This window comes from Neolamprologus multifasciatus, chromosome 12 (genome assembly GCF_963576455.1).
Source record: "Neolamprologus multifasciatus chromosome 12, fNeoMul1.2, whole genome shotgun sequence".
In the NCBI taxonomy this organism is placed as follows: Eukaryota; Metazoa; Chordata; class Actinopteri; order Cichliformes; family Cichlidae; genus Neolamprologus; species Neolamprologus multifasciatus.
Genome location: NC_140450.1, coordinates 12,166,406 through 12,179,175, shown reverse-complemented (window position 1 = coordinate 12,179,175; position 12,770 = coordinate 12,166,406). Strand labels below are relative to the sequence as shown.

At 37.0% G+C, this 12,770-nt stretch overlaps 1 protein-coding gene across 1 annotated transcript; it reads right to left on the bottom strand.

The window, feature by feature from the left end:
* Positions 1–4,230: 4,230 nt before the first annotated feature.
* Positions 4,231–12,154, bottom strand: LOC146506554 (creatine kinase U-type, mitochondrial-like). The gene is made up of 10 exons (XM_085180718.1): positions 12,029–12,154; positions 9,171–9,333; positions 8,674–8,872; positions 8,489–8,584; positions 8,163–8,384; positions 7,965–8,050; positions 6,276–6,399; positions 5,892–6,026; positions 5,647–5,772; positions 4,231–4,507 (listed from the first exon to the last, which is right to left on the bottom strand). Exons 2-10 carry the CDS (start codon positions 9,308–9,310, stop codon positions 4,391–4,393), a joined length of 1,245 nt encoding a protein of 414 aa, XP_085036844.1. The 5' UTR covers positions 9,311–9,333; positions 12,029–12,154; the 3' UTR covers positions 4,231–4,390.
* Positions 12,155–12,770: the final 616 nt, after the last annotated feature.

Sequence of the window (12,770 nt, the reverse complement as noted above, 5' to 3'; positions counted from 1 at the left end):
TGAAGCACATGTTTTTGGCATGGTTTAACCCCATAGGAAGCCATGATATTAATCTATTCAAATGCTCCAAAAGGCATGAACAGCACACACACACACACACACACACACACGCACACACACACACACACACACACACCTGCGCACACAGGCACATGGACATGCACATGCAGACACACTTACACACAGTGAAGATGTCCACTTTAATTACTTTAAGTAGTGGTTGAGTCCTGCCAGACTTTGACTAGCTCCAGCTGCCCAGTAATGCACCTATCTCAGGTATCCAGGTGGATGAGTTATTATAAAATTCCTCCTACAGGACTGTTATGAGTTTATAGAGCCTAAAACTGTGTGTTTTACCAGGTTTCAAATATGCTTTCTAATGGTGTGAATTTTGACATTTTAACATTGGAGGATTGATGGGGACTGATTGCTGTTTGGACTCAAGTTCCACCTAAAGGAAGGAATTGCAATTTTTGACAGGTTTGCATTGGCTTGTATGTTTGTCCATAGACTTGTCTGTTTGAGTACTGTTAAGGTATGTGCAAAGTTAAAAGTAGGGGTGTTGCTGCTTTGATCTACAGGTGTGTGGACACAGGGAGCGGTAGCCTCATCTAATTGGAGTCACTAATTTGGACTCAAATTACCTGACAAATATAATGTCTTACAGTACAGAGCTTTTTAGAAGTCTGTAGTCCAGTTTTGGTGAGTCTAATTATAGTACTTAATTAGTATCTTACTTCCCAATTAGTTATTGTGCATTACATCCACATGGTTTATAGACACAGCTTAGTGTTTTAGAGCTGATATCTTACTGTTCAGTCCTCTTGTCTAAATACGATTATTACTTGTCCCAGAAACCAGTGGATACTGGTTTTGTAGACAACCCTTGGTTTAGTTATCTTTGAACTGTTTTCTGATCTAAAGAAATGTATAAACTTAAATATGTAAGAGTATTTTTCTATTTGTGAATATTTTTCCAAATTTTAACCAAAATCAAAGAATGATTTTCTTGAATCATGAAGATTAGATTTTCCACATAACTATAAGAGGAAGAGTAACATTAGGTGCATGCAAGGCCAAATTCCAGTTTCTTTCCTTTTCACTCTGTATTGGCTCAAGACTGATTGAGAAAAGCACTCTGAACTTTTTTTCATCAATACAGTCATTATGTAATAAATCACTTGAATAGAGTTTTGTAAGTAATACACTGCTTGGTGTAAACTTTGTCTTTCAGAACTGCAGAACTGCTCATTTACTGCCTCCACTTTGAGAAATTAGATTTTAATGCACGGCTATAAATATCTAACTAAATAAGTCTGTAAATACTGGAGATCACTAGCTTGCACATTTTGAAGGTAACATTATGTAATTTTATAAGTGCTACTTTTTTTAACTACAGTGGATTATTATCACATTACATCAGGAGAAATGCAGCACAAAAATAATGCTGAGAATCAATACAATGAACAGCTCTTATTTATATTTTATATATATATTTTCTTATTTATATAAGAAAATGCCAAATACAAGAAGCCAAATGACTGTCATCATAGTTTGCATGTAAAAGCTGATTCACACACTCAATAGATTTGATCATAGTTATATAGTTTCTATGACTCCAATAACTCTGATAATCTCAAGAGAGACACCATTTGATTTCTCCTACACTGCCCTCTGCTGCATGGTTTCTATTACTACACATATAATGAGGCAATGCTATGTACCAGATGGAGAATATGTTGTCTGAATAAACTAGCTGCAATTTTCTTGATGAATGCTTTGTTATTTGCTTTTTCCATCCATCACTTTAGATTTAGATACATTGCATTTTTATACAATAAAAAGTCTGAAGAAGATAAAGTTGTTGTTGTTGTTGTTGTTTTAATATAAATAAAAGAAAACAAACATCCGAAATATACAGTATCTGAATCAAACATTAGAGAAACTGCAGAGGTTGTCATCAGAATAATTGCAGATAAACAGAATCAAAATCCTCTCAGTAGATCATTTTTAGATTTCAATGGCTTCCTTTTAGCTACTATACATTTTATTACCAGTGTGTTTTCCTCCAGTTTTGAAAAATTTACAAAACTAAAGGCGATTTAAATTTATGAAGGCATGAAAATAAAAATGATGACCTTCAGATGAAGAGTGTAATAATAGCCAATGGCGCTAACAATGAGTGTGTAACACATTAATCCATATACTGAAGGCAAACAAAAATAGTTTACAAAGACTGAGAAAAAATGAAAAGAAAAAAAACTGAATAAATAAATAAATGGATGCTGGTCGTAAATGCTCTTACCTGGTGCCAGTATCATACAGAAGGAAGCAACAGACACAAGCAGCCTCATTGTGGGTCTTTGATCAAATGAGCAAGCACAGAGAACTGGAAACCTTTCAGACCTTTAGTGTCAAATGAAACTTCTCCACTGCTTTGCACATTATATCGTTTTAAAATGCATTATTTCATTACTTTGGCTTTGTACCAGCAACTTTTTATGTCTGGGTACGTGACTTGTCTTTCTTTAATGTTGGTCTTTATTGTAAATGTTGCTCTCCACAATTCCACCAATTCATCATCAACCCATTTTCCAGGAATTCCAGTGCTGATAAGAATTCAATTATCCTGAGTGAAACCATACATTTGTCTGGTGTTTGTGCAGTACATACCAAAACACTTAATTGAAGTGATTGAAGCTGCCACACCCAAACACTTTAATTTGTTGAAACAGAAAATTTAAAAAGTCTGCAATGACGTTAATAGCACTGTAGGTTAGACACAACACAAGTGCACTCATGATCCCTGCCGGTCTGTGTGTAGCAATCGGCACTCCCTCCAAGAGAGACCAGCTTTAGCATCCATCAAATAAATTCTAGCTTAATTCAAACTGTAACAACGGCACCAACAGTTCTCTTCTAACACAACAGTCACACACACACACACACACACACACACACACACACACACACACACAGGGTCTGAGCTTGTTGGTCTATAATAGCATTAATAGATCTGCGTCATTAATCTGCTCCCAGAAAAGGAAGAGTCTCTCAGAGCATCACAATTTAAAGAGACAACTCACCCAAAAAAATCAATCAATCACTTTGGCAGTATGCCTTTAATTATAACATATAATCACTCCTTCATCACGCCAAAAGATTCCAAAAAGTTGAAACTGTCAATATAAGGCATAAATCAGCTCACCTCTGTTTGGCCTGTCTGCTCTGTCCAGCCATCACTAATAAGCTTGGCCTTTTACCCCTGGATTAAAGGCCTTGTGTAGGAGGCATTTGAGAGGTTGAGGTTAGAATGTCGCGCTAACTTCAGCATGTCATTCTTCATTCATTTTTATTCTCATTCATTCTGTTTGTTTTATTCCAGACATATTTTTATTTCTTGTTTATAGACAGAAACAAGTCTAGTCATCAGAGCGATGTGGTCTCAGCACTGTAAGAATAATAAAGTCTTCTTTGTGAGTTAAAGTTCAGGACAAGTAGGGTTCAGCACTTAATTATAGAGCTGTAAAGGTCATGACATTATTGCCCAATATAGCTAGTTCTTATTGAGTCAGCCAGCCACGACAGACAATGCTCCTCCTCCCCTTGTGTCTGGAAAAGAGAAAGAACTAGCAGAACGCTGGGCGGTCAAGTGTCAGCATTAACAATATTTTATAGTGCTGTGAGTTATACTTTAATCATTGTAACTCTCTTGTTTCTCTCTCTCTCTCTCTCTTTTGTATTTGTGGCATTTTAGCTTTATAGTTAAGAAATTAGGAGCATGTCTTATTACATTATAGATACATATATATGATATTAATAAGATGTGATTAACAAACACCAATAATCTTCAGATATAACAATAAAAGTATTGAATTAATGTATAAAAAGTGCTATTTTATTGCTGTTTTCAGAGCAGGTTTGCTTGTTTCAGTTACGTTTTTATTGTTTGAAAATGTTAACTTTTAATATAGTTTTTATTAGCATCAGTTTTGGTGTTAGACTTTTTAATTGCTGTTATATGGAGTGCATATTACAAAGGCAAGCTCTCAGAAAGTCAGTACAGGCAAAAGAAGTAAATTAAGCTCTCTGAAACTGAATGGAGTCAAACTATAAACAATGCTGAGTAAATTATTTTCCTTTGTTCACAAGTTACCTTTTTTGCAGTTACCATCTAAAAGCCTGTTAATACCACCAAAGTTGTAAAAGCACCAACCAGTAACACAAAACTTAATTCATCATTGGAGTTTATTAGATTTAGAAGTCATGTACATGTAATGAATTTATTTTGCATGTAAGTTAGTACAGTGTTATACATGCAATAAACATTAGTTAAATGATCAGTGATTGGAGGATGCCCACCGCTCATGATTCCCAGTCGAGGTGATTCTTATTTCCTGAACTGAGGAACCGGGGACGGGATCTTGATGTCCTGCCCCCTCTCCAGCCTCTTCTCACATTCAATAAGGTAGTTAACACCATCAATCACTAACTGCACCAGCTCAACCTGTGAATGCAACGTAGCCATTGTCAACAATATTTTATTATGAGCATGTACAAAGTTATTATAAAGGTTGCCTTTAAAAAAAGTTCAGCTTTTTCAGCAACATGGTGTAACTTAGCGGTTCATCACTACATGGATCTGATCCTGAAACTCTATTGGATATAATTGAATGTTACAAGTACTGATATCAAAGAGTAGCTCTTTTCACAAGTTGAAAGACATGAAATAAATTAAATAGTTTTTCGTTATTTGGTTGGATAAAAAAAAAAACCATAAAGCATTAATTTTTTTAAATCAGTCCTTTTTAACTGATTCCATATAACATATGGCGAGAGTCTGGAGTTACAAACACAATCATAGTATTTATTTGTTGACCTTTAAACTAGTTCTAACTTATTAAGTGAAATACCAGAAAAACAACACCACCAATGTATGTATTTATGAGGTTATAATTTGTGTACACTGCACAAAAGAAATAAGAAATAAAATATTGAAATAAAATATCCATCTCAGCTTAATATTGCAATATTAAGCTGAGCTGGATCAAACAAACAAAGTCTGCGATGGCGTTAATATCAAACAAACAAAATAAAATGGATCTTAGCTTTTTCTTGAACTTTTTCTTCAAGTTCAGCTAAGATACTGTGTGTTTTGTTGCCATTCTTTGCTATTAACCCCTCCAACACCAGTACACACCTGGTTAGCATTAACTGTACTGCAAAGGCTCATGTGACGCTCTGGCGAATTTAACTTAAACCTTTACACTTGTGACTCCTGAGATTACCCTTGTCAGGCAGGGGCTTCCCCTGAGGCCATTTACAAACTTTGCCCCGTTTGGCCCAAATGGAAGTAACCACAGCACCCCACTATATCCTTGACCTTAAACACTAAGGTCCTTTCACAGCATTTGCTAAAGCCTGCAAAGACATTCTGCTCAGGAAAAAGCAGCCATTAAACCTTCACTGGCACACCCCTGCCTGGATTACAGATTAAAGAACAGCATGGGGTACAGTTATTCAAAGCTTACACCTGTTGTGCTACAAATGTCTGCTCTCCTCCATCTGACTCTGTTTCTCTCTGCCTGCTGTTCACTTTTGAGCTTTACTTTCTTTAGCTGTTGTCTTCATTCCCTGAGGATTTACCTCTGACTTGCCGAGACGGTCAAGGTTAGAGATGTCAAAGGTATCTCCGGTAGCGGCTGTGTCAACACCTCCCGTGCCTCTCTTCTGTAGTCTCAGATTATCCAGGATCTTTTTGAAGCGAGCATCCTAGATCATAAACACCAAACAAATTCAAGTTACTGTCAGATAGAAGAAGAATACGTGACATCATGTGCATGTGTTTGCAGTTAACGTGAGATGAACTGTCATTATGATTCATGAATTACCTTACTGAGGAGGGGCAGACGAATATGCACACCAGCCCGGAGTCCCGTGCCAAGATTTGAGGGGCAGGTGAGGATATAGCCCAGACGCTCATTCCACATGAACTCCCATCCTCTCTCCTGAATTAGATGCTCAACCTAGAAGTTAAAAAAAAATTCTAATAATGTTTACTTTTTGGATGTCTGAACTAAAATCTTAGATCTGAATTAATCTGAATCTTTGTTTCTTGATTTTTGGTCACTCTACTAAAGATTAATTTATAGACTCACAGTCTTGTAGGCAGAAATGACAAAAAGACAGTGATAAATTGAATTGATGGATAAAAATTTAAGTTGAAATATTCACACTGGACCAACAATAATTCAAAGATAAAGAGATGTGCATACCTGCTTCAGCCCTCTGCAGAATCTTTCAAACACTCTTTTCATGTTTCCTCCCTTCTCCATGGATATGACCCTTGTGTGATCCTCTTCATTGATCCAGATCAAGAAGTTCTTCTCATTGTTGTGCCTGAGTGTCAAGAAGAAAGGATTAAACTCCAGTTCAAAACTATATTTATATATTCTTGTTAAGACACCAGGGCATATAAGTGAATCAGTTTCAGTCACATTCAACATAAGAACAATTAAAAAAGCATATGTGAGGGAGAAAAATGACATTCTTAAAAAAGGAAATGGTGTTAAGGTTTGTAAAGGATGAGGAGAGATGCAAGTAAAGATGCTTTGAGGGTTTTTTTTAAAAAAATGCGATCTGAAAAGCATAATATGGTATTAAGTCTCGACTTTAAGTGACTGATTTTGATTTTATTGGAGCTACTAGTACAGGTCTAAGAATACTAACAAACATGTATTATAAACTTTATGTTTATGAATGAAACAAAATCCTGGAAAAAGAGTAGCAGAAATAAGGTGGCAAGATGGAAAATTTACACATTAAAAAAATCAGCCAATACTAGAACTTATGCTACCAGAAAGCTGACATTTCATTCACTGGAGCCAAACTACAGTTAATTGAATAGTTAAAATAGATGACACAGACTGACTCATTTTAATCATTTGTATTTGTTCATAACAGACTTAATAAATAAATACAAATTCAGTGTCTGTGTTGGGTTTTTTTAAGTAAATCTCTTATTTCCTTAAAACTAAAGTGGTGCCTTTTACTATTTATATCATTTTTATTCTTTGATTTATCAAAACGTTACACTGTCTCGCTTACCACTTTTTTTCTCTTTTAGCTAATTCTTTCTCTTAGATATATCTTCTTTAGTTTTCTCTTATTTTCTTTGATGGATTACTTGCTTCTCATTGATTTTCTGCAATAAATGTTAAGTGTTTTATGTATGTTGTAACTAAAAAATTATTTACTAAAAGACATATGACAGGATAACATCACATATCATGTGTCCAGTGTTTGATCATAGTGTACTGATGGAGCCTCTCTCTCACTGGTTCACTCCTAAAATGCATAAATAATTATATAATCACTGACATTTTATATTGTATTATCTCTGGAAAATTACATAATATTACTTAAAATCATTTGCTTTCCTCAGGATATTATCCCTTAAAAGTAAGCTATACGCTTTTGTCAGAATTTGCCGATTTTCTTAAAGTGACAGCTAATACCTAATGGTGCCTGATGTTAGACAGTATCACCAAATCAAACTGTTATAATTAATAAAGTAGTACGTCAGCAAATAACATGTTGAAAACAGTGATGAAAAGAATTTAGAATTGCAATGCATGTGTGGTTGGTTGAGATTTTAGCTCAGCACCAGGGGGGATGTGGGGCAGAGTGTTGTAGGAATAGTTTAGTTTGAGTAACTGGGACACCTGTTGTGCATTCTCTAATCAACTTGTCCTCTTGAAGAGCACACAGACACCGAGAAGCTGCAGGTAGCAAACTGAGTTATCATTAATGCACAGTGCACCCTGCAAGCTGGACGTGTCCAACACGTGGATACTATTCTTCAGTAAATCTCTAACTCGAATATCTCCAAAATCTAGATTTCTAGGTCACTGAGCTACAAAACCACTATATTCCTTCTAGTCTGACTGTACTCCTAGTCTTACCAGATCCCACGAGCATCAGGCCAATCTCTGGCCATCCCAGCTGCCGTGAGCAGAGGTGACACAGGCTTATCAAACAGGAAGTGCTCCTGATTGGCCAGTATGGGGACACAGGAATCACGGGGACATTAGATAGCAAAAGAAATCAAGACAAAAAGAAAAATAAACCTTGCTTCTAAAAATGTGTAAATCTTCACTAACATCAATAAGCTGTTGCTGCTCTCTTTCAGTCATATCTCCCAAGCTGTAGTATCGACCAGTCAGGTCTCCCTTCAGGCCAGCCAGAGCCGTCACAACCACACGCTCCACTTCACGGCGCTCGGAGCGCGTGCATGCAGGGGGGAGGCTCAGTCCACGGATGCTGCGACCGGTACGAACACGAGATGACAACACGTAGCGCTCATCAAAAAATCCTGAGGTGATCTGAGGACGACAAAGCTTTAGGTTATGTTAGGCATGTAAGAGTTGATACACGGACTCACGGACACTCAAGATGATGTGATGCAGAGAACAGAAGAAAGTATAACCTTGGAAGCGTCCAAGTCAGTCGGGTGCTTCATTGTACGAGGATCATAGCCATTGTGTCTATCCTTAATAACAGGGTCAAAAAGCTCAGCAAACACCTGATTAAAATAAAAATGAATCAAACATATAATTTCCCATTTTATTCAGATGGAAGCCACATCAACACAGTGCAAATCTGAACGCATACCTCATAGGTCTCCTCATCCCCAGCCACCATTCCCACAGTCTTAATAAAGGGGTGTCCAGGGTTGTCCACTCCAGTCTGGATGCACTGGTCCAGGGTCCAGTTGTTAGGTGTTGTCTTATCACTCAGACGTGCATAGATCCCTGGGGTCAAGGCCGAGGCCATGCAGTTGTTGTGCTTCCTCAGGTCAGGGAAATCAGCACTGTAAAAAGTTAGCAAGATCAAAATCAATGTTTATACAAATAAATAATTTTCATAGCCAGGCTTGTAACCATCTAAATATTGTTTGAAATAAATTACTTGTCGTGGTGCTTTGGTTGTATTGGGGGAAAACAGTCTTTCTGCTATCTGCTTTTCTGCTATAATTCAAAGAGAGTTTTGCCAAATGTAGGCCTGGATTCATGCAATAACTTGATTGACCAGTTAGCTAGACAACTTTCAGTTTGATCTCCCTTCACTTTATGGCACCAATACACACATATACACTCATTTTCAAGTACCTGGGTGGATAGAGCCTTCTCCTCTCAGCAGCTTCCATGTTGTCACTGAGTAGGTATCCGGATGTCAGTGTGCCAGTTCCCATGGCCAACATCACTGCCGTGTTACGGCCAGAAATCACACGGGTGAAAGAGCTTGCCATGCTTGTGAGGTCTCAGTTGTTATCTGGTAAAAGTGCAGATGACAAAGGTTACTCTTCGAGAACTTCTAAATTGTAATTTATTGTCCCTGGATAGTAAAATTCCAATTTTCAGTCTGGCGGATTAAGAAACGTGAAGTTGTGTTTGTGCAGGAATGTACTGCAGTTGAGTATTAAAATCCATAATGAATGTAATGTAATGGTTACAATCTCACTGGACTGTTTCAGGCCATGTCTTTCATGCACTACCGTACAGCACGCTGAGTTTGTCGTTTAACGGATAGTGGTCGCGAACGAAACGGCACTTAGAGCCGGGTCTTTGAAGTGAACAACGCGAGGCGTGTTTTTTTTTTTCTTTCTCTCACCCACTCTCTCGCACTTTTTTTTTGCTTCACTCCACATGAGCCTTGTGCTTTGCGCTGGGAAGAGGGGGGAGGGGCGGTAGTTACACTCGCAGTAGCACAGGAACAGAGCGGGAGGGAGAGAAAGAGAGCCAGGGACAACAATGTCACATTAGAAAGGTATAGTGATCATCCACAACTATTTTCAGTTGCGGATGATAAAGGATTCAGAAAGTTTATTCATGCAGGCCCATATGTGCATCATCTTTTTGTTTTCATATTTTTTCATATTTATATTTAATTGTGTTGTGGTTTGCAGTGTTTTGTATTGTTTCACTTTAAATTTGTTTAAAAGGAAAATGCTGAAAATTTAAATAGTTAAAAGTTGAAATGTGAATAGTTGATTTTTGTATTATATGATTTATTTATTACATTTTATGTGGAGTGAATAAATAAAAGTATATTTACGGTGGCCCCTAGAGACAAAGCATGTACAAACTCCAAAACACGTAAAAACTCAGAAGCACATAAAAGCTCAAAACAACAGACAACACAAAACACAACAGAAGTGCTCCAGGATGCTAGGGGCAGTGTTGAGCTTTTGTTACCTAGTGGCTACACAAGCCAGGAAGTACCAACGACAGAATTTGGTGTGTGGTAGTAACAGGTAAATGTACTTTTTAAAAAATTATTTGAATATATATGAGTGACTGTGTATAAATACACAAACAATACACACATGTTTTCAATTGTGTAATTTAAGTGATCTAGGTAGCTGTTTTGGAAGTTCAGTTAACGCTAGAAATGTGTTTTGGAGTTTGTACGTGCTTTGTCTCTAGTTGCCACCGTATATATTTATATATAAACATATATAAATAAAACCACAGGGTTTTTTTTACATTAGTAATTCCTTTTGTGCATAATTTCATATTGTTGTTAATAATAAATTAATTAAAGCAACAAAACAACCTGAAGAGCCGTTTGGGAGCCAAAAGAGCCGGCTCTTTTTAGTGAGTCGAGCCGAAAGAGCCGGTTCTCTAAAAAGAGCCGGAAATCCCATCACTATTGAAAGCTGAACTTTACAGGCATCCTTCCTGAAGGTCACAGGTGGCATTCAGGGAAAGCGGATAATTGGGAATCAGATTGTTAAACCAGACAGCACAGAGAGGAGAGCAGAAAAAGTAGTTACCTCCACAGCTGAGCAGAATATTTGCTTTAATAATTTGTACAAGTCTGTGCTGCAGACTGAAGCTCGTCGTATTTTTCTGCATGCTGTCATAAAGTTCAACAATCCCTTAAAGTTTACATATTAAATTAAGACGTCTTAACACATATTCGCTCTTTGTGAGTACATACTCAGACAAAACCACTAATAGCCTTAAGCTATGAACTGCTTAAGTAACAGATACGCCTGCAGTCTGTGCAATGGGATTACTGGTGAAGCATACAGCAGCCTTCTGATTGGTCACCCAAAGGGAGTCACCGGCTCAGGTGATCAGGTGATTTGTGATTGGGTGCCTTGACCATATTAATAATTTCCTAATAATGTATTTTGTAGTTCCTTGCAAGACTCCTCAGTCTGTTAATCAGAGCTTGCAAAGAAGCACAGTTTATTTTATTTTTATGTATTTTTTAGGATACTTTAAATTAAAAATCTGATGGGTTAAAAATTATTTATAGCATTATATATACAACATATATTAACATGATATTAGAGAACTAGATGTGATATTACTGTATTGTTGCAGATTACCTATATTACAAAAGTGAATTTCTTTTCTTGTCTGAAATTAGGAGTCACAAATCATATCATTTTCTCTCTAGCACGCACACAAAAGTTGGATTAAAGGGATTTCTCTCAGGGAGTGCACAGTAAGTAGAGTGGGAGACACCTGCACATTTTGACCCTTGATAAAGACATACTGCTAGGCCTACAAATGGTTATCTGACTTATTTGCAGATTTTTTTTTAAATAAAGAAATATAAAGTAAATGTAGGTGCAGGAGACATTGCTGGCTGTTTGACAAAGAATAACATTTAAGGAGAATAGTAGTTAGCAGATGGCTGGGAATAGAGGGCAGCTTAAGTGGTCTTAATGCAAGTGGCTGTGTGTAGACTATACTGTGTGGTGTAAATAATAATTTAAGGAAAAAGGATTGGAATTTTTTTTATATATCAAACAATGATAATCAAAGTATTTCTATTATAGAATAATAAAAATACTGTATCAAACTGAACTAAAAGAAAAATCAATGTTAATGAATATGAGAGCTACTACACTTTTCCAAGTGAGGTGCATGAGCAAACAGGAAACATAAATGAGGAAAGGAGCTGAAAAAAATTCATAATGTGAATTCTGGAGGCAGAATCAATTACTTACCTTTTGATAGCTGAAGAGTGGAGGTAGCAGAAGATCCTGTAGCTCAGTCCAACGAAGCTCAACCTGCAGAGTGAGAGCAGACAGAAGAACAGGGATGGGATCAGAGGAAGACGGGGCCACTGGCTCAGGATTAGCCTCTCACTAGGCAACAGACTGAAAATCCTCTTTCTGCTGTCAGTCATCATGTCTGTCTGCCTGCCTCTTTACACCAGCCATGGGTGCTTTCACGTATACATAAAAACTCACCTAGTCTTCCATACAAAGCTGAAATTTGCACCATCCCTCACGCACATGAATAACAAAAGCAGGCTAATCAATCAGCTGTAGTCTGCTTCTGCTGAAATATAGCTGTCAGGTTTCTGTATACATTTAATATACAATCAAAATAATTTGCTTTGGAGTTTTTGTTAATCACATTTACTATTGTTGTTATAAATGTGTTCATTCTTGCACTGAAAGGCATGTTTGCCACGTGTAAGACAAAATACAAAACAAATATTTAGCCTATAGGACTGATTGAAAACTGGGGCACGGACATTTCACCTGTGTGGTTGGATATCTGCACGTCCTCAAAATGCACTAGCATTTCCTGGTGATGCTCACTGGCGTTTTGCATTACTTGGTTTAAAGTCCAGCTTTGTTGTTGTTATTTTACATGTGGCAAAAGCAAACGTTTGCCATTGTACAATAAAAGTACTTGGATGGCTTAGTCAAATACACGGTCAAAGATCCATTTCTGTTA